This window comes from Nerophis ophidion, linkage group LG23 (assembly GCF_033978795.1).
Source record: "Nerophis ophidion isolate RoL-2023_Sa linkage group LG23, RoL_Noph_v1.0, whole genome shotgun sequence".
Taxonomy (NCBI): domain Eukaryota; kingdom Metazoa; phylum Chordata; class Actinopteri; order Syngnathiformes; family Syngnathidae; genus Nerophis; species Nerophis ophidion.
Window position 1 is genome coordinate 38,364,076 of NC_084633.1, and position 26,919 is coordinate 38,390,994.

At 41.8% G+C, this 26,919-nt stretch overlaps 2 protein-coding genes across 4 annotated transcripts in view; both read left to right on the top strand.

Annotated features, from left to right (window-relative positions):
- The window catches only part of casc3 (casc3 exon junction complex subunit), a 31,397-nt gene extending 8,459 nt beyond the window's left edge, over nt 1-22,938 (top strand). The window contains exons 5-11 of one of the 2 annotated variants that reach the window (XM_061884442.1): nt 3,154-3,302; nt 3,376-3,549; nt 11,521-12,200; nt 13,860-14,018; nt 14,101-14,199; nt 18,256-18,422; nt 22,545-22,938. In XM_061884442.1, coding sequence (XP_061740426.1) covers nt 3,154-3,302; nt 3,376-3,549; nt 11,521-12,200; nt 13,860-14,018; nt 14,101-14,199; nt 18,256-18,422; nt 22,545-22,691 — 1,575 coding nt within the window. In that variant the 3' untranslated portion in view covers nt 22,692-22,938. Of the gene's footprint in view, nt 1-3,153; nt 3,303-3,375; nt 3,550-11,520; nt 12,201-13,859; nt 14,019-14,100; nt 14,200-17,985; nt 18,133-18,255; nt 18,423-22,544 lie in introns of those variants that run through there. The other variant, XM_061884443.1, reaches the window with a different exon arrangement.
- Nucleotides 22,939-23,082: 144 nt separating this feature from the next.
- rapgefl1 (Rap guanine nucleotide exchange factor (GEF)-like 1) overlaps nt 23,083-26,919 on the top strand; it is a 40,956-nt gene continuing 37,119 nt past the window's right edge. For both annotated transcript variants that reach the window (XM_061884445.1, XM_061884446.1), the window contains exons 1-2: nt 23,083-23,406; nt 23,471-23,706. In XM_061884445.1, the coding sequence (XP_061740429.1) occupies nt 23,231-23,406; nt 23,471-23,706 (412 nt within the window). In that variant the 5' untranslated portion in view covers nt 23,083-23,230. The remainder of the gene's footprint in view (nt 23,407-23,470; nt 23,707-26,919) is intronic.

Here is a 26,919-nt window from a genome sequence, read left to right on the forward strand (position 1 = left end):
TTTCCGTTTTTTTGACTATTTTTTGGAACCTTGGAGACATGCCTCGACGGTGTGTTGTCGGAGGGTGTAACAACACTAACAGGGAGGGATTCAAGTTGCACCACTGCCCCGAAGATGCCAAAGTGTCTGCCGCCAGACCCCCATTGAATGTGCGGGAGTGTCTTCACATTTGACCGGCGATGCTAAGACAGACATGGCACAGAGATGTATGGATAACCTGCAAATGCATTTAAACGATAGTCAACAAAATCACAAAGGTGAGTTTTGTTGATGTTGACTGCCAGCTAATCGATGCTAACATGCTATGCTAATCAATGCTAACATGCTATTTACCGGCGGTGCTAAAGCAGACATGGCACAGAGATGTATGGATAACCTGCAGATGCATTTGCAACTATATTACGTTTCCTTCCACCTACATTTAATGCGAAAAAAACACTTACCAATCGACGGATTTAAGTTGCTCCAGTGTCAAGAGATGCAAAAGTCCTGATCGTTTGGTCCGCACATTTTACCGGCGATGCTAACGCAGCTATTCGGCCATGCTATGGCTATGAATAGCGTCAATAGCTATTCGCTCAATAGCTTCAGTTTCTTCTTCAATACTTTCATACTCCAACCATCTGTTTCAATACATGCGTAATCTGTTGAATCGCTTAAGTCCGTGAAATCCGAGTTTGAATCCGAGCTAATGTCACTATATCTTGCTGTGGTAGTCCCATTGTTTGTTTACATTGGCAGCACTGTGTGACGTCACAGGGAAATGGCCAGTGTCTTCGCAGAGAGCCGGAAATAAGGCACTTTAAAGCTTTTTTTAGGGATATTCCGAGACCGGTAAAATTTGGAAAAAAACTTCAAAAAATACAACAAGCCACTGGGAACTGATTTTTATTGTTTTTAACCCTTTTGAAATTGTGATAATGTTCCCCTTTAAAAGCCGTATATATTATGTTTGGGCCGGAACGCTGTTTGTATATAGGGAAAGTGGACGTGACGATAGGTTGTAGAGGACGCTACAGGCAGTGCCTTTAAAGCACGCCCCCAAAATTGTTGTCCAGGTGGAAATCAGGAGAAATTCGAGAGAATGGTTGCCCTGGGAGATTTTCGGGAGGGGCACTGAAATTCGGGAGTCTCCCGGGAAAATCGGACGGTTGGCAAGTATGTACAAGAGACATTAAAAGTGCCATACGTAATAATGTGGCCAGAAATAGTGCTGCAATCACGGTCAAACTTCTGTAGTCCCCTCTCCCTGACTGAGGTTGGCAGATACGCAGCCCAATCCAGCTGGATAGACTGGGCGACTCCAAGGAACTAGAAAATTCTACTGCCAGTAACATCAACAAAGTTGAGGTGCTGGGACCCTAACAGCTGAATAGACAAGGCAATAACACATCTCTTACCAACACATTTGAAACAGAAATTAGGCTATTTTCAGGAAGAAGTAGGTCATGCCTATTCTATCATGTGATTTGGATTCACATTGTCATGATGACTATTGTTGGAACCATTTTCCTCAGTCTATCAGCATAAAAATATATGTTATCCTGTCAGTTGTATGACACATGGGCATACATCCTAACGGGCATTGGCACTCAGCATCAAGGGTTGGAATTGGGGGTAAAATCACCAAAAATGATTCCCGGGCGCGGCCACCGCTGCTGCCCATTGCTCCCCTCATTCACCTCCCAGGTTGTGATCAAGGGTGATGGGTCAAATGCAGAGAACAATTTCACCACACCTAGTGTGTGTGTGACAATCATTGCTACTTTAACTTAATATATTTCCCCCGTTAGCATGTATGTCCATGTGTCATTGACTGTGCTGGCATGCTAACACTGGTTGCATGCTAGCTTTTTTAGACAAGCTCATAGACTATATTGGACAAATTAGTTGGCATACCAAATGTCCATTTATTACAAGTCATAAGAAAACCTAATAGCCGGACTTGCCTATCAAGGAGGAAATTAGCAAGTTTGTTGTCAGATAAAAAAAATCTTCAATGCCCTCCATCTTTCAAAGGCATCCCCGATACAAATCCTGGTTTTGTCATGAATAAGTTGAGAACGGTAACTTTTGGATGGACTAAGGTCTGACATGTTTAGTAACTTTACCAGTGGCAGTAGCTGGACCAAGATGGTGGTGTTTAACTGGCTTCCTGGATGTGACACAGTCTCAGACTTTCTAATTGGTTAAACGGTGGTGGTGGCGTTGCATCAAAATCAAAACAATAACAATATTTCGGGGCTGTAAATCTAATGAGCATATCCTGGCTAAACTACTGTTATCAGTTCTAGAGGTATTGGAAAAGAACATGATGTATTAATGCCTTTTGACACATCAGTGCCATTTAATGACATTCCATATGGCTCCTTTAACGTCTTTCCCCATTAAGAAGGGACAGACCCCAATATAAACTTGTTAATCAAACCTACAGACAGGGATCCATTTATACTTAAAGAAATAATGGCAACAGGAAGTGAACTTGCGTGGCATCACAGAGGTCACAACACAGGAGGCATATTACCTGAGGGGGCGTGGCTCTAGGATAGAGTAGCCCAATAGGAAACATTCTATAGAATTGGACATTTGCAACGATAACGTTAGTGAATGATGTAGTGTTCTCTACATTAGATGAGGCATGTAAGTGTCTAAAAGGTTGGTAGATAAGAATAAATCTAAATGTCAAATATAATGTAGTAATGCAGTCTTCATTTTCTTTCAGCATTTTGTGCTAAAAGAAAGGTTTCTCTTCTTTTCAAAGGGTACTTTCATCCTGGTACTCTCCACAATGTATCTACTGGAAAAGTGAGCACTCACATATATATATATATATGCTCATACATGTAGGAATTGGGTTCCGTGGACTATTGCAGAGATGCAACCGTGTGACCGAGAGGCACTTCCGGTCTTCAGAAGGTCCTTTGGAATATTTTGCACGCCTCTGTACCAAAGTAAATGTTCCCTACCTAAAAATCAACCCCAATCATGCATACTGGTACTCATGTAACTAAGTAGGTTGTCATTGCATTAACAAATATGTAACAATGTGCCTCAATAATAATACTTTAAATCCCATGTGTGTCTTTGAAAGGCAAAGTGCTCTATAATCTACCTATTGTTGTCTTTAAAATCTGCCCTCTAACTGACCTGCAGGAGTCCACTAGTGACCCCGAGACAAAAGCAGGAGGGAAATCTGGCCAGCAGCTTGATGACGACGAAGACCGCAAAAACCCGGCTTACATCCCTCGGAAGGGTCTGTTCTTTGAGCATGATGTCAGAGGCCACAGCCAGGAGGAGGAGAGGTGCACACAGATCACAGCACTCATTTTGCAACTTTGGCTTCACGTGGCCTTATGTCCTTTGCTCTCGCTCCAGGCCCAAAGGCAGGAACCGCAAGCTCTGGAAGGACGAAGGGCGCTGGGAGCATGATCGGTTCAGGGAGGATGAGCAAGCGCCTAAGAGTCGCGAGGAGCTCATCGCCATCTACGGTTACGACATCCGCAACGGCTGCCATTCTGGAGAGCGTGCGTTCAGACAGCGGCGACCTCGGTGAGAGGATTATCCATAGCTAGTGATGACAATGTAATTGCACTGGTACCTCATCCCTTCCCAAGGCCCAGTGGAAACACAATACACTTTTCATGTAAGGAATATTGTCAATCCAAGCCCTTTTAATACACGGGTTTCAGTTGGCAAAGGATTATGGGTAATCCTCGCGGCAGCCGCCACCTTTTGTGTCGTGACTTACTTTATTCGCCTGTGGCACTTTTCTCAATTTTTTTCTTGCACTTTTGCTTGGACAATGATGTTAACATGGGGAAATTTGGAAGAGTACAGGAAAGTTTCTTACAGACAGACGTTAGATGGGGTTTGCAAAGCCAGGTTTTTACAGAAATGGAAGGATATTGGCGATAAAGATCCGTATAAAGACTGATTTTAGTTACCTAGACATGGCCAACTATTTGGTGAACAATGTCAGTGCCTATACTCTGGATGAGCTCAAGGGCTTCATGTTTTTGTGTGTGAATGGCTGCAGGACAAGAATCTGGCTACAAAGGAAGATGAATGTGTATTCCAACTGATCCATGTGTGTCATGGGTCATATCAGAGAATATCAGCACACTGTACATATATGGCAGGCGTTGGTGACATATGTTCACAAGTTGCTACATTGGTATTTGTACTTGAAGCCAGCATGAAGATGCACATCAATCTTACTGGCGACTTCCGTCGGCCTCACAACTTTTGTCATCCACAAGGAAAACATTACAATGAGAAAATAATGAGAGCAAACTTTAGTGTTGTTTTCCATTGATTCTCGCCAGCCACAGGTTATGCTTTATTTCCCCTGCTTTACAATGACCTTAGGATTATCATAATACTTTGTGGTTCCTTATCCTGAATTCACAACATTTCTAGAGAGTTCTACTTAATCAAGGTGTACTGTCAGTTATTATGATAAGAGTTCTACTTGATCAAGGTGTACTATCAGTAACTATGATGAGAGTTCTACTTGATCAAGGTGTACTATCAGTAACTATGATGAGAGTTCTACTTGATCAAGGTGTACTGTGAGTAGTCAGAGTTCTACTTGATCAAGGTGTACTGTCAGTAACTATGATGACAGTTCTACTTGATCAAGGTGTACTGTCAGTAACTATGATGAGTTCTACTTGATCAAGGTGTACTGTCAGTAACTATGATTAGAGTTCTACTTGATCAAGGTGTACTGTCAGTAACTATGATGAGAGTTCTACTTGATCAAGGTGTACTGTCAGTAAGTATGATGAGTTCTACTTGATCAAGGTGTACTGTCATTAGTCAGAGTTCTACTTGATCAAGGTGTACTATCAGTAACTATGATTAGAGTTCTAGTTGATCAAGGTGTACTGTCAGTAACTATGATGAGAGTTCTACTTGATCAAGGTGTACTGTCAGTAACTATGATGAGAGTTCTACTTAATCAAGGTGTACTGTCAGTAACTATGATGAGAGTTATACTTGATCAAGGTTTACTGTCAGTAAGTATGATGAGTTCTACTTGATCAAGGTGTACTGTCAGTAGTCAGAGTTCTACTTGATCAAGGTGTACTATCAGTAACTATGATTAGAGTTCTACTTGATCAAGGTATACTGTCAGTAACTATGATGAGAGTTCTACTTGATCAAGGTGTACTGTCAGTAACTATGATGAGAGTTCTACTTGATCAAGGTGTACTGTCAGTAACTATGATGAGAGTTCTACTTGATCAAGGTGTACTGTCAGTAAGTATGATGAGTTCTACTTGATCAAGGTGTACTGTCAGTAGTCAGAGTTCTACTTGATCAAGGTGTACTATCAGTAACTATGATGAGAGTTCTACTTGATCAAGGTGTACTGTCAGTAACTATGATGAGAGTTCTACTTGATCAAGGTGTACTGTCAGTAACTATGATGAGAGTTCTACTTGATCAAGGTGTACTGTCAGTAACTATGATGAAAGTTCTACTTGATCAAGGTGTACTGTCAGTATCTATGATGAAAGTTCTACTTGATCAATGTGTACTGTCAGTAAGTATGATGAGTTCTACTTGATCAAGGTGTACTGTCAGTAAGTATGATGAGTTCTACTTGATCAAGGTGTACTGTCAGTAACTATGATGAAAGTTCTACTTGATCAAGGTGTACTGTCAGTAACTATGATGAGAGTTCTACTTGATCAAGGTGTACTATCAGTAACTATGATGAAAGTTCTACTTGATCAAGGTGTACTGTCAGTATCTATGATGAAAGTTCTACTTGATCAATGTGTACTGTCAGTAAGTATGATGAGTTCTACTTGATCAAGGTGTACTGTCAGTAAGTATGATGAGTTCTACTTGATCAAGGTGTACTGTCAGTAACTATGATGAAAGTTCTACTTGATCAAGGTGTACTGTCAGTAAGTATGATGAGTTCTACTTGATCAAGGTGTACTGTCAGTAACTATGATGAGAGTTCTACTTGATCAAGGTGTACTGTCAGTAAGTATGATGAGTTCTACTTGATCAAGGTGTACTGTCAGTAGTCAGAGTTCTACTTGATCAAGGTGTACTATCAGTAACTATGATTAGAGTTCTACTTGATCAAGGTATACTGTCAGTAACTATGATGAGAGTTCTACTTGATCAAGGTGTACTGTCAGTAACTATGATGAGAGTTCTACTTGATCAAGGTGTACTGTCAGTAACTATGATGAGAGTTCTACTTGATCAAGGTGTACTGTCAGTAAGTATGATGAGTTCTACTTGATCAAGGTGTACTGTCAGTAGTCAGAGTTCTACTTGATCAAGGTGTACTATCAGTAACTATGATGAGAGTTCTACTTGATCAAGGTGTACTGTCAGTAACTATGATGAGAGTTCTACTTGATCAAGGTGTACTGTCAGTAACTATGATGAGAGTTCTACTTGATCAAGGTGTACTGTCAGTAACTATGATGAAAGTTCTACTTGATCAAGGTGTACTGTCAGTATCTATGATGAAAGTTCTACTTGATCAATGTGTACTGTCAGTAAGTATGATGAGTTCTACTTGATCAAGGTGTACTGTCAGTAAGTATGATGAGTTCTACTTGATCAAGGTGTACTGTCAGTAACTATGATGAGAGTTCTACTTGATCAAGGTGTACTGTCAGTAAGTATGATGAGTTCTACTTGATCAAGGTGTACTGTCAGTAACTATGATGAGAGTTCTACTTGATCAATGTGTACTGTCAGTAAGTATGATGAGAGTTCTACTTGATCAAGGTGTACTGTCAGTAACTATGATGAAAGTTCTACTTGATCAAGGTGTACTGTCAGTAACTATGATGAGTTCTACTTGATCAAGGTGTACTGTCAGTAAGTATGATGAGTTCTACTTGATCAAGGTGTACTGTCAGTAACTATGATTAGAGTTCTACTTGATCAAGGTGTACTGTCAGTAACTATGATGAGAGTTCTACTTGATCAAGGTGTACTGTCAGTAAGTATGATGAGTTCTACTTGATCAAGGTGTACTATCAGTAACTATGATGAGAGTTCTACTTGATCAAGGTGTACTGTCAGTAAGTATGATGAGAGTTCTACTTGATCAAGGTGTACTCTCAGTAACTATGATGAAAGTTCTACTTGATCAATGTGTACTGTCAGTAACTATGATGAGAGTTCTACTTGATCAAGGTGTACTGTCAGTAACTATGATGAGAGTTCTACTTGATCAAGGTGTACTGTCAGTAACTATGATGAGAGTTCTACTTGATCAAGGTGTACTCTCAGTAACTATGATGAAAGTTCTACTTGATCAATGTGTACTGTCAGTAAGTATGATGAGTTCTACTTGATCAAGGTGTACTGTCAGTAAGTATGATGAGTTCTACTTGATCAAGGTGTACTGTCAGTAAGTATGATGAGTTCTACTTGATCAAGGTGTACTGTCAGTAAGTATGATGAGTTCTACTTGATCAAGGTGTACTATCAATAACTATGATGAGAGTTCTACTTGATCAAGGTGTACTGTCAGTAACTATGATGAGAGTTCTACTTGATCAAGGTGTACTGTCAGTAACTATGATGAGAGTTCTACTTGATCAAGGTGTACTGTCAGTAACTATGATGAGAGTTCTACTTGATCAAGGTGTACTGTCAGTAACTATGATGAGAGTTCTACTTGATCAAGGTGTACTGTCAGTAACTATGATGAGAGTTCTACTTGATCAAGGTGTACTGTCAGTAACTATGATGAAAGTTCTACTTGATCAATGTGTACTGTCAGTAAGTATGATGAGTTCTACTTGATCAAGGTGTACTGTCAGTAACTATGATGAGAGTTCTACTTGATCAAGGTGTACTGTCAGTAAGTATGATGCGTTCTACTTGATCAAGGTGTACTGTCAGTAAGTATGATGAGTTCTACTTGATCAAGGTGTACTGTCAGTAAGTATGATGCGTTCTACTTGATCAAGGTGTACTGTCAGTAAGTATGATGAGTTCTACTTGATCAAGGTGTACTGTCAGTAACTATGATGCGTTCTACTTGATCAAGGTGTACTGTCAGTAAGTATGATGAGTTCTACTTGATCAAGGTGTACTGTCAGTAAGTATGATGAGAGTTCTACTTGATCAAGGTGTACTGTCAGTAACTATGATGAGAGTTCTACTTGATCAAGGTGTACTGTCAGTAACTATGATGAGAGTTCTACTTGATCAAGGTGTACTGTCAGTATGATGAGTTCTACTTGATCAAGGTGTACTGTCAGTAGTCAGAGTTCTACTTGATCAAGGTGTACTATCAGTAACTATGATGAGAGTTCTACTTGATCAAGGTGTACTGTCAGTAACTATGATGAGAGTTCTACTTGATCAAGGTGTACTGTCAGTAACTATGATGAGAGTTCTACTTGATCAAGGTGTACTGTCAGTAACTATGATGAAAGTTCTACTTGATCAATGTGTACTGTCAGTAAGTATGATGAGTTCTACTTGATCAAGGTGTACTGTCAGTAAGTATGATGAGTTCTACTTGATCAAGGTGTACTGTCAGTAAGTATGATGAGTTCTACTTGATCAAGGTGTACTGTCAGTTACTATACAGTAACTAACATTACAATGAGAAAATGATGAGAGCAAACCTTACAGTGTTGTTTTCCATTGATTCTCGCCAGCCACAGGTTGTGCTTTATTTCCCCTGCTTTACAATGACTTTAGGATTATCATAATACTTTGTGGTTCCTTATCCTGAATTCACAACATTTCTATAACCCCACACCACGCACCCATTTCACACAGAAATAACAATAGAGGCGTGCTGGGTTAAAAGTGTTTGCATACACGCTTGGCTTAGTTTTGACACACGATGGCGGACGTCATGGGAAGCCGATCTATACAGAAGAAGTATATTGTTGTGTACAACAACAATGAAGTACGTACAATTGGTGGATGAAATGGATTAATAAAAATGTAACGTTTGAAAACTGCTTGGCAAGGCGGTGGTGAGCAGCAGGGTCTTTGTACTTTGCTACCGCTTGGGTGAAGTCAACAATGTTTCTCAAGCATGTCTCGTACACTACTTTTATGGCAGTCTTTGCTCACTCAGCCACCTTTTGAACAGTAATGGTGCATTATACTTGACTAGGGTTTCAAAGAGTTTCCGGTAAATTTATGGAAATTTACCACGGGAAGTTAAGCTAAGGAAGTTTGGAAATTTTGACCATTTTCTGATTATTCAAAGTTGGACACCGTCTAACAGGTGTCCAACTTTATTCAGGTGTACTGGAGAGGAGGCTACGCCGGATAGTCGAACCTCGGATTCAGGAGGAACAGTGTGGTTTTCGTCCTGGTCGTGGAACTGTGGACCAGCTCTATACTCTCGGCAGGGTTCTTGAGGGTGCATGGGAGTTTGCCCAACCAGTCTACATGTGCATTGTGGACTTGGAAAAGGCATTCGACCGTGTCCCTCGGGAAGTACTGTGGGGAGTGCTCAGAGAGTATGGGGTATCGGACTGTCTTATTGTGGCGGTCCGCTCCCTGTACGATCAGTGCCAGAGCTTGGTCTGCATTGTAAGTCGAACACATTTCCAATGAGGGTTGGACTCCGCCAAGGCTGTCCTTTGTCACCGATTCTGTTCATAACTTTTATGGACAGAATTTCTAGGCGCAGTCAAGGCGTTGAGGGGTTCCGGTTTGGTGACCGCAGGATTAGGTCTCTGCTTTTTGCAGATGATGTGGTCCTGATGGCTTCATCTGACCGGGATCTTCAGCTCTCACTGGATCGGTTCGCAGCCGAGTGTGAAGCGACCGGAATGAGAATCAGCACCTCCAAGTCCGAGTCCATGGTTCTCGCCCGGAAAAGGGTGGAATGCCATCTCCGGGTTGGGGAGGAGACCCTGCCCCAAGTGGAGGAGTTCAAGTACCTAGGAGTCTTGTTCACGAGTGGGGGAAGAGTGGATCGTGAGATCGACAGGCGGATCGCTGCGGCGTCTTCAGTAATGCGGACGTTGTACCGATCCGTTGTGGTGAAGAAGGAGCTGAGCCGGAAGGCAAAGCTCTCAATTTACCGGTCGATCTACGTTCCCATCCTCACCTATGGTCATGAGCTTTGGGTCATGACCGAAAGGATAAGATCACGGGTACAAGCGGCCGAAATGAGTTTCCTCCGCCGTGTGGCGGGTCTCTCCCTTAGAGATAGGGTGAGAAGTTCTGCCATCCGGGAGGAACTCAAAGTAAAGCCGCTGCTCCTTCACATCGAGAGGAGCCAGATGAGGTGGTTCGGGCATCTGGTCAGGATGCCACCCGAACGCCTCCCTAGGGAGGTGTTTAGGGCACGTCCAACCGGTAGGAGGCCACGGGGAAGACCCAGGACAGGTTGGGAAGACTATGTCTCCCGGCTGGCCTGGGATCCCCCGGGAAGAGCTAGACGAAGTGGCTGGGGAGAGGGAAGTCTGGGTTTCCCTGCTTAGGCTGTTGCCCCTGCGACCCAACCTCGGATAAGCGGCAGATGATGGATGGATGGATGGTCACCGTCTATCTTATTCTGTAGATTAAGATGAGAAGCTTGTAAAAGACTAATGCAATGCCACACACAGACATAAATAGTCAGCTAAACCAGTGGAGTAGTCTTTAAAAATATTTGACTGATGGACAAATTAATAGAAATAGGCTCGACGAATAGTCAACCAGCATGCTAAATCAAACTATAAGCTAAATTATTCTATGACAACAGAATAGCTAGCAGAAGGAAACTACACCTTTTCATTTGGTATTTGCTACTTGAACTTTACACATCACAAAAAAGATAAATTCGTATCGCCAATGTTGTTTGCATAAATGAATGGGATTTAACATAAAGAAAATGAGCATCACGGCTAACGGCGAAATATTTTGGGTTCGTTATGAGACCGTGGTGGTACATAAACCTAACTAGCTAGAGACATTGGTCCCGAAATCATTTAACAAGTACAGGAACAGCTAGTCTGCTGGAGTAGTCTACAGTCATACAGTAACAAGCAATTACACCTCTATTACACTTTAATACCATAGATCAAATATTTTTACCCCAGTATTATCATCAACACTTACCAGTCCTTGGGCTCAAATACTAGTGTGGCCTCAATAGCCCTGCTGTAGTGTGTAGCATGCTGGCAATGATCTGCACATGTGATGGAGGAATGCACCACGCAGGGTTGAAATTCAACTTAATTTGCATTAAAACAGGTTGTTTTAGCTAATAATAATGCTGCAAGATCTAGCATGTTGTGTTCAATGTTTATTCCCATTCGTTTCCTGTTAATTCCCATGGAAAGTTCCCAACTTTGAATATTCCTGGAATTTTGCGACCCTATACTTGACACAACTCAGCACTTGACCATGCTTAAAAACAAAATGAAGGCAGTGTGACGTTATTTTTGCAGTGATCCGCTGTCGCTCCCACGCCTTTGTCAGAAAGTAAAAGGACTGACTCCTGACAGTGACGACAAGACAAGTTGACAGCCGTGTAAAACTGTAGCACTTGTGTCTGTGCAGGTCCTCCGTGTCCCCCAGCAGGGACAAACGATGGCGGGAGGGGGGAGAGCGCCCTGTTCGCTCCTGGCAGAGCAGCCGAGGAGGCGCTGCTCCCCCGCACAGCAGCAATGTCTCCCGCAGCAGAGCCCTGCATCATGCCTCCGGTCAGTCCCCTCAGAGTCATCCCAGGGACCGAGCGGGTCCCAAACCCCCGTCGGAGCTTGCAGCAGAAAGGGGAGTGGGCGGCAATGGAGGCCGTGGGAGGGACGCTGCCTCCACGGTTGGGGACCACCTCCCGGGCAGCAGAGTTGACGAGAAGCGGACCTTAAGCGGCGTAACGTTTTCCTCGTCACAGAGACGAGCGCTGGAACACCAAGAAGAGGCTGACAGAAGTGCGCTTGGATCGTCCCCAGCCGACGACGCCAAGGCACCGGCAGCCGCATCGCCTCCAACCGAACGACCTGTCGAGCGGAAGTCGTACTTGCTGGCTCGCAGGACTCGATGCCGGCCGGCCGATCTGGGCAGCAAGCAGCCGTCTGTGGAGGAGGCGGTGACCCGGGCTGGCGAGGGCGATGGCAAGACCCAGGTGGGGGCGGGAAGCGCCGAAGATCTGGACCAAGATGTGGCTCGACTCAGTCTGGTGTCGGGCCACAGCTGGAACCACAACCCCACCACGTCGTACGTGCGCTCTGACATTAGAGGTAAGAGAAGAGAACACGATCCGAGTGTGAGAAATGAAATACAGATGATATAATTTGTAATACTAATCTTATAATGTTGACCCATGGCAGCAAATGATGTACCATTATCACTGGAGGACGAGGAATAGCTAAACATGCTTCACTGCACACCCTAGGACAGGGGTCGGGAACCTTTTTGGCTGAGAGAGCCAAGAAGCCAAATATTTTAAAAAATGTTTCCTTAAGAGCCAGATAATATTTTTTTTAACACTGAACAAAACTAAACGCGTACATTTTTAAGTAAGACCAACATTTCCAGAGTATAATAGGTCTCTTATTCTTTGTAATAACATTATTAGTCTGAAGCAAACTGTCGAGGGGGCGTAGGCTGCGGGCCTGAAGCAAAGCGGGATGTTGCCAGGACCGGCTTCGAAATTAGCGACAGGTGCGTGCGTAGATGGCCCACCTGGGCCTTTTTATCTAATCACCTGTCGCTCTGTTTTAAGCAGCAGCCAGCAGGAGAGACAGGGTTGGGGCTGGAGCCAGAGGGCGAATGAGGACGAAAGAGAAAAAGACAATTGCTGAAAAGCAACTTGAGAGACTAATTGAAAAAAAAACAATATTTTAACCCTTAAACAGGCTCTCATGTCAGTGCTTGGTGGTCTGAAGAATCCCCAGGAGGGCAAGCCCAGCACTAACCAATAATAAATAAAATACTTCTGACCGTTAACGCAACTTCTTGAACATAAAAATGCATGAGAATGTTTTATATTTTGAATGTTATATTTAACACTGTGATTACAAGTGGAATTATTCATTATTTATCCTGTTAAGCAATGTCAGCTCGGATTGATCCGAGAGCCAGATGCAGTCATCAAAAGAGCCACATCTGGCTCTAGAGCCATAGGTTCCCTACCCCTGCCCTAGGAGGATATGCTAACTGCAAGAGACAGGCTGATCCATACAAATATCGATTGTAACGATACCAAGTAAATATGGTCGATACTACAGTGACCTTTTTGATACCCATCAAATATTTTGGCACAGGTGGACTTCAGGGCCAGAAATAAAGGTATTTAAATCAGAGCCGATAGTTGGAAGTCATTTAATTGATTCTAATTGTGATCACTCGGCGATGTTGAAAATGTGAAGTATCAGCGTTGGTACGACCGATACTGCCCCTGGGACTACTTGGTATGAGATCCATGCCCACAAAAGGTAGATGAAGCATCAAAGAAGAGAAGAATACATTTGAACAGAAGTGGAGACAGAACAGATACTCACAGTAAATATTAGATTTGATCAAATAATAGCAGCAGAGATGTTACACTGTCACCGCAGACGTCAACAACCGAAGCTTTTCTAACAGGTTTGGAAATTATTCTATTATTGACATACCAAATAGTGATGGTACCTAATCCACTACATTTTTGGCACTGAAAGAAGGTCAGTCCTAGCGGGCACAGATTTGCGTAACTTAAACGTTGCCACGTTTCAGTATGTGGGTTGACGACACGCCCGGTTATCGACTGGGTACTCGGCAGCACCTCCAGGTAATTTTGTAGATGGACCGTGTGATAGCCAACAATATATAGTGATATGGAGATCAGGATAAAGATTTGAGGCCGACTTGAAGTGTACAAGTGATGTCGTGCATGTTGACATTGTTTCTGTCCACAGGCATGCACGTCACCGGGGGGCCGCCTCAGTTCTCCGCTTTGGACGAGATTGCAGCTGGTTCAAACCGCGCTAAACGCTACTCCTCACAACGCCAACGAGGCGTCGCCGAGCCGGCGCCCGTGCATATGGGCGTGATGGAGGGACACTTCTATGAACCCGGTGAGAAATACTTCAACTATTGTGTGGACGATATACGTTCCTTAGTTTGCCAAGTTCAATCCATTGCTTCTCTGCCCACCAGTGTCGTATCAAGGACCAATTTATACCCATGGCGATGGCGCCGCGCCCATCCCACCCCAAGGCCTGCTGGTCCAGCCAGAGATGCACATCCCCCACCCTGGTCAGTGTTGTTTCCCAACTAGAGCCTTAACGGTAAACGGCCTAATTACCCTTTAAATTCAAATGATCCACAGAGTACACAGCTCATGTACTACAGAAGCATGCTAGACAGATGAAAGGGGAACTGTACTTTATGAGACACATGATGATGGATGTTGTTTTTATTTAATGCATTCTAAATATTAAATACATCCCATCAAAAGTCTGCTTACTTGCCATCAAAAGTGCTAAAGCCTTTAAAAACACCTCCATTGAGTTTTTATATACATTATGTAAGTACATATGTAATGTAGTAATATGTATCATGTGTAATATTTCCTTGATGTAAGTATATATGTCATGTAGTTACATTCACAATAACATGTGATATATACATGATGTAAGTATATATGTCATGTAGTAACATTCATAATAACATGTAATATATACATGATGTAAGTATATATGTCATGTATTACCATTCATAATAACATGTCATATATACATGATGTAAGTATATACGTCGTGTAGTAACATTCATAATAACATGTAATATGTACAACATGTAAGTATATATGTAGTATCTAGTAACATTCATTATAACAGGTAATATATACATGATGTAAGTATATATGTCATGTAGTAACATTCATAAAAACATGTAATATATACATGATGTAAGTATATATGTCATGTAGTAACATTCATGATAACATGTAATATATACTTGATGTAAGTATATACGTCGTGTAGTAACATTCATAATAACATGTAATATATACAACATGTAAATATATATGTAGTATCTAGTAACATTCATAATAACATGTAATATATACAACATGTAAGTATATATGTAGTATCTAGTAACATTCATAATAACATGTAATATATAGATGATGTAAGTATATATGTAGTATCTAGTAACATTCATAATAACAGGTAATATATACATGATGTAAGTATATATGTCATGTAGTAACATTCATGATAACATGTAATATATACTTGATGTAAGTATATACGTCGTGTAGTAACATTCATAATAACATGTAATATATACAACATGTAAATATATATGTAGTATCTAGTAACATTCATAATAACATGTAATATATACAACATGTAAGTATATATGTAGTATCTAGTAACATTCATAATAACATGTAATATATAGATGATATAACATTCATAATAACATGTAATATATAGATGATATAAGTATATATGTAGTATCTAGTAACATTCATAATAACAGGTAATATATACATGATGTAAGTATATATGTAATGTAGTAACATTCATAATAACATGTAATATATACATGATGTAAGTATATATGTAGTATCTAGTAACATTCATAATATCATGTAATATATACATGATGTAAGTATATACGTCGTGTAGTAACATTCATAATAACATGTAATATATAGATGATGTAAGTATATATGTAGTATCTAGTAACATTCATAATAACATGTAATATATAGATGATGTAAGTATATATGTAGTATCTAGTAACATTCATAATAACATGTAATTTATACATGATGTAAGTATATATGTCATTTAGTAACATTCATGATAACATGTAATATATACTTGATGTAAGTATATACGTCGTGTAGTAACATTCATAATAACATGTAATATATACAACATGTAAGTATATATGTAGTATCTAGTAACATTCATAATAACATGTAATATATACAACATGTAAGTATATATGTAGTATCTAGTAACATTCATAATAACATGTAATATATACATGATGTAAGTATATATGTAGTATCTAGTAACATTCATAATAACATGTAATATATACATGATGTAAGTATATATGTAATGTAGTAACATTCATAATAACATGTAATATATACATGATGTAAGTATATATGTAGTATCTAGTAACATTCATAATAACATGTAATATATACATGATGTAAGTATATATGTCATGTTGTAACATTCATAATATGCATTTTTTACATGATGTAAGTATATACTGTATGTAATATAATAACATTTATAATATTTACTTATTTTGATCATTTTAAGCATACGCGGTGCATTAAACTCGTCACTATCTTTTTCCCCCCTAACATTATCACTGTTATTCACTGCAGACAAACATAATAAAACATTGCTTACTGTACAAGGTCTGCTGTCATTAGGATGCCGACTACTAGGATGTTGATATATTCCCATTTAGGTGAAGATTGACATAGTTTCGTGTTTTTAGGCCCACTGAAATGAGATTTTCTTATTTAAACGGGGATAGCAGGTCCATTCTGTGTGTCATACTTGATCATTTCGCGATATTGCCATATTTTTGCTGAAAGGATTTAGTAGAGAAAATCGACGATAAAGTTCGCCACTTTTGGTGCTTCCTGAAAAAGCCTCGCCTTTACCGGAAGTCGCAGACGATGACGTCGCAAGTGTGGGGGCTCCTCACATATTCACATTGTTTATAATGGGAGCCTCCAACAAAAATAGTTATTTTCGGACCGAGAAAACGACAATTTCCCCATTAATTCGAGCGACGGTGAAAGATTTGTGTTTGAGGATATCGATAGCGACGGACTAGAAGAAAAAAACGAGTTAAAAAAAAACGCCATAGCATTGGGACGTATTCTGAGGTTTTTAAACACATTTACTAGAATAATTCTGGGAAATCCCTTATCTTTCTATTGTTTTGCTAGTGTTTTAGTGAGTTTAACAGTACCTGATAGTCGGAGGGGTTTGTCCACGGGTGTCTTGACGCCAATGTCTCAGGGGAGTCGACGGCAGCTGTACGGACGTCAAAAGCTCAGCGGATCTCCGGTAAGAAGCGACTTTTTAACCACAATTTTCTCACCGAAACCTGCTGGTTGACATGTGGTCGGGATCCATGTTGGCTTGACCGCGCTCTGATCCATAGGAAAGTTTCAGCTCCGGGAATTTTAAACAAGGAATCACCATGTGTTTGTGTGGCTAAAGGCTAAAGCTTCCCAACTCCATCTTTCTACTGTGACTTCTCCAATATTAATTGAACAAATTGCAAAAGATTCAGCAACACAGATGTCCAAAATACTGTGTAATTATGCCGTTAAAGCAGACGACTTTTAGCTGTGTGCGTGTGTGCAGCGCTCATACTTCCTAAAAACCTGTGACGTCCTGCGTACACGTCATCATTACACGACGTTTCCAAGACGAAACTCTCGGGAAATTTAAAATTGTAATTTAGTAAACTAAAAAGGCCGTATTGGCTTGTGTTGCAATGTTAATATTCATCATTGATGTATAAACTATCAGACTGCGTGGTGTCTAGTAGTGGCTTTTAGGCCTTTAAGTGGCTGTCAAATTCTTCCAACCTGTCAGAGTACGTCCTCAGCTTTTTTACTGTCCAGGTGAGAGGCATGATATATGGTCTAGAATAAACTTGCAGGGAAGCGAGGAAGCAGCAGACCACTCCACAATGTCAACTTAGGGACACAGGAAGTGATCACATTTGTAATAACAATAGTACGGATACTTGTTAATATTCAAGTCAGCAAATGTAAATGGAGTATTGTTGTTTGAATGGTTATTGGATTTAATGGGTGCAATAGGAGACGTAAGTGGACCTTTATTTACATGTATTTAATATTTAGAATGCATTAAAAAACAAGCCGTGTGTCATGTCTGTCATGATAATTGTGAAGGAAAAGTGCAGTTCCCCTTGAAATGCTAAAATGACTACTACATATTTTTCCATGTTAGAAAAAGAGATTCGAACCCAGTATATTCTGAGCAATATTTCTTTGTGCACATTAAACCGCAGGCTGTACTCTCCTAGACTGAGAGGTCGCTCCTCCAACTCCAAGCAATGTGACAACAGGAAGTGGATGTGCATGATGTCTCTTTATCATGATCATACCCCAGCTTCAAACGTTGAAATAAAAACAATATGTTTCTTCTGCCAAGAAAATCAATTGTGTGGCTGTTTGTATTCATGCTTTAGAATAAAAGTTGCTTATGAATGTGAGTACTTTTGGAGCACATTGCACGATGGTGTGATAATAACCATCCGTAACCTCTCTGACTTTCTCAGGTCTCCATCCCCACCAGTCAGGAGGGCCTATGACTAACCCCACCCTCTACGGAGGCCCACCTGTATCTCTGTCGCCGGGGCAACCGCAGCAACTGCTTCCACCACCTTTCTACCCTCCACCAGGGGTGATGACTTTCCCTTACTCCGCCATGTACCCTGCCCCTCAGGTACGCCATCTTGAGCCCAAAGAAACATCCTTCCCTGGCCAGAGAGCCATATGAGTGGGCACGGTCTAGTCCACGGGACACTTATGTCGGTTGTCCCCGCCCTTACATTTACGTCCCGCCAAGTCCATTTTTGACAAACTTAAGAGAAGAATGGTGTGGTCCTTGACCTTATTTCAGAGAAAGTGGCTATGATAGAGCTGAGATATAAAGCTCTTATCCTTATTTATTTTGCGTTTTTTACATCTATCGTCAGAAATCCCGCTTTTTTATCTCTGTAAAAATACAAACCATTATTTTTCGTTTTTTTCCCGACCTACAATGTGTGTTAAAATCTTTATCCGTCTTTTTGCCATACCTGCCAACAACTACGTCAGGGGTAGGGAACCTATGGCTCGGGAGCCAGATGTGGCTCTTTTGATGACTGCATCTGGCTCTCGGATAAATCTGAGCTGGCATTGCTTAACACGATAAGTAATGAATAATTCCACTTGTAATCACAGTGTTAAAAATAATGTTCAAAATATAAAACATTCTTCAGACCACTAAGCACCGACATGAGAGCCTGTTTCAGGGTTACATCCATCCATCCATCCATCATCTTCCGCTTATCCGAGGTCGGGTCGCGGGGGCAGCAGCCTAAGCAGGGAAGCCCAGACTTCCCTCTCACCAGCCACTTCGTCTAGCTCTTCCCGGGGGATCTCGAGGCGTTCCCAGGCCAGCCGGGAGACATAGTCTTCCTAACGTGTCCTGGGTCTTCCCCGTGGCCTCCTACCGGCTGGACGTGCCCTAAACACCTCCCTAGGGAGGCGTTCGGGTGGCATCCTGACCAGATGCCCGAACCACCTCATCTGGCTCCTCTCGATGTAGAGGAGCAGCGGCTTTACTTTGAGTTCCTCCCGGATGGCAGAGCTTCTCACCCTATCTCTAAGGGAGGGACCCGCCACCCTGCGGAGGAAACTCATTTCGGCCGCTTGTACCCGTGATCTTATCCTTTCGGTCATGACCCAAAGCTCATGACCGTAGGTAAGGATGGGAACGTAGATCGATCGGTAAATTGAGAGCTTTGCCTTCCGGCTCAGCTCCTTCTTCACCACAACGGATCGTTACAACGTTTGCATTACTGAAGACGCCGCACCGATCCGCCTGTCGATCTCACCATCCACTCTTCCCTCACTCGTGAACAAGACTCCTAGGTACTTGAACTCCTCCACTTGGGGCAGGGTCTCCTCCCCAACCCGGAGATGGCACTCCACCCTTTTCCGGGCGAGAACCATGGACTCGGACTTGGAGGTGCTGATTCTCATTCCGGTCGCTTCACACTCGGCTGCGAACCGATCCAGCTAGAGCTGAAGATCCCGGCCAGGGTTACAATATTGTTTTATTTTTCAATCAGTCTCTCAGTTGCTTTCCAGCAATTGTATTTTTCTCTTTCATTTTCGCTCGCGCTCTGGCTCCAGCCCCAACTCCGTCTCTCCTCTAGGAGAGATGGAGGCTATAGGCTGCTGCTTATAACAGTAACAGGTGATTAGATAACAAGGCCCAGGTGGGCCGTCTACGCACCTGTCGCTGATTTAGAGGCCGGTCCTGGCACAGCCCTTTTCACTGCAGGCCCACAGGCCACGCCCCCTCCACAGTTAGCTTTAGAATAACAATGTTATTACAAAGAATAAGAGACCTATTATACTCTAGAAATGTTGGTCTTACTTAATAATGCACGCGTTTAGTTGTGTTCGGTGTTAAAAAAAATATATGGCTCTTACGGAAATACATTTTAAAATATTTGGCTTTTTGGCTCTCTCAGCCAAAAAGGTTCCCGACCCCTAAACTACGTAATGAGTATGGTTTTTGATCATCCAGTGGTAAAGAGTAGGGTTTTCCATTAAAAATGGGAGCTGTGTAGCTTTACTACATTCCTCAGTAGCTTTGCTACTTTTTAAACAAATAGCGATTTACGTAGCTTTGCTATTTTTAGACCTAAGTAGTGGTTAGCTAAGCTACATACTACAAAAAAACAGTGGACGAGGGGACAAACTATACATCAGTGATGATTGGTTGGTTTACGAATAAGAACATCCATGATTGGTTATTTACTATGATGAGTCACCATTGGTTAAGATTAGGGCAAAACATTAGGGACAGGCCAACCAGAGGCAAGATATGGTGGGTCAATGAACCAGGAAGTGACATCACAAGAGACGTCCCAAATGACAACGAGCAAGTCTGAGAAGAGAGGAGGGAATATTCAAGATTTATACATTTAAAAAAAACTAGTGGATGCTGTGGGGCTGTCTTGGTTGACAAGACTCTGCAGCATCGCGTGGACATCGGGGGCGGTACCTCTGGATTGGCAGACCGGGGTGGTGGTCCCTCTCTTTAAGAAGGGGGACCGGAGGGTGTGTTCCAACTATGGTGGGATCACACTCCTCAGCCTTCCCGGTAAGGTTTATTCAGGTGTACTGGAGAGGAGGCTACGCCGGATAGTCGAACCTCGGATTCAGGAGGAACAGTGTGGTTTTCGTCCTGGTCGTGGAACTGTGGACCAGCTCTATACTCTTGGCAGGGTTCTTGAGGGTGCATGGGAGTTTGCCCAACCAGTCTACATGTGCTTTGTGGACTTGGAGAAGGCATTCGACCGTGTCCCTCGGGAAGTCCTGTGGGGAGTGCTCAGAGACTATGGGGTATCGGACTGTCTTATTGTGGCGGTCCACTCCCTGTATGATCAGTGTCAGAGCTTGGTCCGCATTGCCGGCAGTAAGTCGGACACATTTCCAGTGAGGGTTGGACTCTTCCAAGGCTGTCCTTTGTCACCGATTCTGTTCATAACTTTTATGGACAGAATTTCTAGGCGCAGTCAAGGCGTTGAGGGGTTCCGGTTTGGTAATCGCAGGATTAGGTCTCTGCTTTTTGCAGATGATCTGGTCCTGATGGCTTCATCTGACCGGGATCTTCAGCTCTCGCTGGATCGGTTCGCAGCCGAGTGTGAAGCGACCGGAATGAGAATCAGCACCTCCAAGTCCGAGTCCATGGTTCTCGCCCGGAAAAGGGTGGAGTGCCATCTCCGGGTTGGGGAGGAGACCCTGCCCCAAGTGGAGGAGTTCAAGTACCTAGGAGTCTTGTTCACGAGTGAGGGAAGAGTGGATGGTGAGATCGGTGCGGCGTCTTCAGTAATGCGGACGTTGTACCGATCCGTTGTGGTGAAGGAGCTGAGCCGGAAGGCAAAGCTCTCAATTTACCGGTCGATATACGTTCCCATCCTCACCTATGGTCATGAGCTTTGGGTCATGACCGAAAGGATAAGATCACGGGTACAAGCGGCCCAAATGAGTTTCCTACGCCGTGTGGCGGGTCTCTCCCTTAGAGATAGGGTGAGAAGCTCTGCCATCCGGGAGGAACTCAAAGTAAAGCCGCTGCTCCTCCACATCGAGAGGAGCCAGATGAGGTGGTTCGGGCATCTGGTCAGGATGCCACCCGAACGCCTCCCTAGGGAGGTGTTTAGGGCACGTCCAACCGGTAGGAGGCCACGGGGAAGACCCAGGACACGTTGGGAAGACTATGTCTCCCGGCTGGCCTGGGAACGCCTTGGGATCCCACGGGAAGAGCTAGACGAAGTGGCTGGGGAGAGGGAAGTCTGGGTTTCCCTGCTTTGGCTGTTGCCCCCGCGACCCAACCTCGGATAAGCGGAAGATGATGGATGGATGGATGGATGGAAAAACTAGTGGAAGATGGCAGAGGGATTCTCTTCCTTAGATGTTTCTTTTAGCCATGTAGACCACGTCCAGGAAGGCCACAATGTGTCTACTTGGACAAATGTATGATAAAAGTTGTTTACCATGTAAGGTCAGTTATTATGATGAGAGTTCTACTTGATCAAGGTGTACTGTCAGTTATTATGATGAGAGTTCTACTTGATCAAGGTGTACTGTCAGTTATTATGATGAGAGTACTTTCCGAAGAAGAAATGAAGGTGAACTAAAAAGGCTCTTAGGACATGAGAGGGATGCACATTTGTTGACCACTCAGCACTTTTTGAATGGGGCCGGCCTTCACGTTCTAGGTGCAGCCGCCATATTGAGACACACCAGCACTTCCTGTCTCAACATGACTACTTCCTGCTTTCTCCAGGGCCAAACGCAGGTGACCTACGGGGGCGTGACCTATTATGACACGGTGCAGCAGCAGGCCCAGCCCAAACCTTCGCCACCCCGCCGCACATCCCAACCCGTCACTGTCAAGCCCCCCCCTCCGGAAGTGCCATTTGCCTCAGAGTGACCCCACCCCCCCCTCTGACCGCAGGTGAGTCTTCAGAATCTTTGTCGTGACGAGGTCTTGGGAGCGGCGGGAGCATCGTCCAGACTTTGTCAGCCATGTTGGCGTGGACCACAGCAACAAATGTCCACCATTCCAAGACGTGTCATCAAACACTTTGTTTAGTTCACTTTTCCTTGAGTAAATGTTTCCATGTTGGCTCGTATTTTTCTTCAAAGTCCTCCCCAATAAAGACGCCTTTTCAAGTTGACGTTGGAATCCTGAATATGTCCACTCCCACGCCCTCTCGTGGCCGCGCCGAGCACGACACCCGCCGGCCCTGGCGATGACCTCACTTCCTGGAGCGGGAAATCAATTTGACGTTTTTTCCGGCGCGCACGCGGTCGGGAGCGCGCAACTGCAGCAGAGCAGGTGGGGGCGGGGCCAGAGTAGTACTCATTTGGCGGCTGCGGCAACACGACGTGCGCGCGCCTGGTCGACGCCTCCGTCGGTGTGATGTAGGCCGGCAGCCCCTTCGCCTTCCCCGTCCTCCGCACCGCACCATGCCGGCGGGGATGAAGCCGCTGGAGAAGTTCCTCAAGAAGCAGAGCCGCGCCGGGGCTCTGGAAAAGGCCGGCGGGGGGAGCGCGGCGTCGCGGCGAAGGGCCAGCCTGTCCCGGGTGGTGCCGTTCTTCAGGGAGACGTCTCCGGACGGAGGGCAGGCCCGGGAGGTCTTCAGGTAGGACCGCCGTCCTCACGCAGCACGATGACGTCACTGACCTCTCACCCCTCCCCCCCCGCAGTCCTGACAGCGAAGACCTTCCCCCCTGGCCCGCCGCCGCCGCCCCCGTCAACGGCTCGGCCTGCGGAGACGTCCGGAGTCCGTCCTTGTCCAGCGACGAGCAGAGTTCGGAGGCCAGCCTGGTGCTGGTGGATGGCGGCGGTGGGGGCGGGGCCTCGCTTCCCGCCGACACGCCCGAAAACATCACCCTCGCCCTGCTGGACACCGTCACCGGACTACGCCACGGACACTGCGCCGGTACGCAACATCATTCCTATCCTTCTCAAATCCACTCAATATTATCACAAATCTACTCAATAGTATCCAAGCCTTTCCAAATGTACTCAATATTATTCTAAATGTACTCAATACTATTCCAATCCTGCTCAATATTGTTCCAATCCTTTCCAAATGTAATCACTATTATTCCAAACGTATTAAATATAATTCCAATTGTTCCCAAATGAAGTAAATATTATTCCAATCCTTTCCAAACAAACTAAATATTATCCCAATCCTTTCCAATTGTTACTAAATGATTCAAATCCTTTCTGATTGTACTAAATATTCCAATTGTTTCCAAATGTACTAAATATCATTCCAATTGTTTTTCTAAATCTTCTAAATAGTATTTCAATCATTTCCAAATGTACAAAATATTATTCCAATTGTTTCCAAGTGTACTAAATATCCCAATCCTTTCCAAGCGTACTAAAAATGATTCAAATTCTTTCCAAGTGTACTAAATATGATTCCAATCCTTTCCAAGCGTACTTAATGATTCAAATCCTTTCTAAATGTACCAAATATCATTCCAATTGTTTCCAAGTGTACTAAATATTATCCCAATTGTTTCCAAGTGTACTAAATGTTATCCCAATTGTTTCCAAGTGTACTAAATGTTATCCCAATTGTTTCCAAGTGTACTAAATGTTATCCCAATCCTTTCCAAGCGTACTAAATGATTCAAATCCTTTCTAAATGTACTAAATATCATTCCAATTGTTTCCAAGTGTACTAAATATTATCCCAATTGTTTCCAAGTGTACTAAATATTATCCCAATTGTTTCCAAGTGTACTAAATGTTATCCCAATCCTTTCCAAGCGTACTAAATGATTCAAATCCTTTCTAAATGTACTAAATATCATTCCATTTATTTCCAAGTGTACTAAATATTATCCCAATTGTTTCCAAGTGTACTAAATATTATCCCAATTGTTTCCAAGTGTACTAAATGTTATCCCAATCCTTTCTAAGCGTACTAAATGATTCAAATCCTTTCTAAATGTACTAAATATCATTCCAATTGTTTCTAAATGTACAAAATATTATTCCAATCATTTCCAAATGTACTTAATAGTATTCCAATTGTTTCCAAGTGTACTAAATATGATTCCAATCCCTTCCAAGCGTACTAAATGATTCAAATCCTTTCTAAATGTACTAAATATTCCAATTGTTTCCAAATAAATGTACTTAATATCATTCCAATTATTTTTCTAAATGTACTAAATATTATTCCAATCATTTCTAAATGTACAAAATATTATTCCAATTGTTTCCAAGTGTACTAAATATTATCCCAATACTTTCCAAGCGTACTAAATGATTCAAATCCTTTCTAAATGTACTAAATATCATTCCAATTGTTTCTAAATGTACAAAATATTATTCCAATCATTTCCAAATGTACTAAATAGTATTCCAATTGTTCCCAAGTGTACTTAATGATTCCAATCCTTTCCAAGCATACTAAATGATTCAAATCCTTTCTAAATGTACTAAATATTCCAAGTGTTTCCAAATGTACTAAATATCATTCCAATTGTTTTTCTAAATGTACTAAATATTATTCCAATAATTTCCAAATGTACAAAATATTATTCCAATTGTTTCCAAGTGTACTAAATATTATCCCAATCCTTTCCAAGCGTACTAAATGATTCAAATCCTTTCTAAATGTACAAAATATTATTCCAATTGTTTCCAAATGTACTAAATATGATTCCAATCCTTTCCAAGCGTACTAAATGATTCAACTCCTTTCTAAATGTACTAAATATCATTCCAATTGTTTCTAAATGTACTAAATATTATTCCAATCATTTCCAAATGTACTTAATAGTATTCCAATTGTTTCCAAGTGCACTAAATATGATTCCAATCCCTTCCAAGCGTTCTAAATGATTCAAATCCTTACTAAAGGTACTAAACATTATTCCAATTGTTTCCAAATGTACTAAATATCATTTAAATTGTTTCTAAATTTACTAAATATTATTCCAATCATTTCCAAATGTACTAAATATTATCCCAATCCTTTCCAAGCGTACTAAAAATGATTCCAATTCTTTCCAAATCTACTAATTATTCCAATCGTTTCCAAACGTACTAAATGATTCAAATCCTTTCTAAATGTACTAGATATCATTCCAATTGTTTCTAAATATACTAATTATTCCAATTTTTTCTAAATATACTAAATATTATTCCAATTGTTTCCAAGTGTACTAAATATTAATCCAATTGTTTCCAAGTGTACTAAATATTATCCCAATTGTTTCCAAATGTACTAAATATTATCCCAATTGTTTCCAAGTGTACTAAATGTTATCCCAATCCTTTCCAAGCGTACTAAATGATTCAAATCCTTTCTAAATGTACTAGATATCATTCCAATTGTTTCTAAATATACTAATTATTCCAATTTTTTCTAAATATACTAAATATTATTCCAATTGTTTCCAAGTGTACTAAATATTAATCCAATTGTTTCCAAGTGTACTAAATATTATCCCAATTGTTTCCAAGTGTACTAAATATTAATCCAATTGTTTCCAAGTGTACTAAATATTATCCCAATCCTTTCCAAGCGTACTGAAAATGATTAAAATTCTTTCCAAATGTACTAAATATTATTCCAATCCTTTCCAAGCGTACTAAATGATTCAAATCCTTTCTAAATGTACTAAATATCATTCTAATTGTTTCTAAATGTACTAAATATTATTCTAATTGTTTCCAAGTGTACTTAATATTATCCCAATTGTTTCCAAGTGTACTAAATATTATCCCAATCCTTTCCAAGCGTACTAAAAATGATTCCAATTTTTTCCAAATCTACTAAATATTATTCCAATCGTTTCCGAAAGTAGTAAATGAACCACATTCTTTCAGTTTTCTCTCTCTGTTCACTCAGTGGAAGTAGTGGTGATGGAAACTTCTTCCAGCTTTTGGGGAATGTGAAGTCTGAGTTGACTCCTCAGATCCTGGGCTCGGTCATTTAGTTCTTAGTGTGGAGTCAGCAGGATCAATTTGATGGATTCAAGCTGAGGATGTGTCTTCAGGTTGTTGGACTGTAACATTGAGTCTGCTGCTGCTCATGATCCTGGAAGAAAACTCAACAGAACAACTTTAAAATAAATAAATATATATATATTAGGGCTGGGCAACGATTAAAAATTTTAAT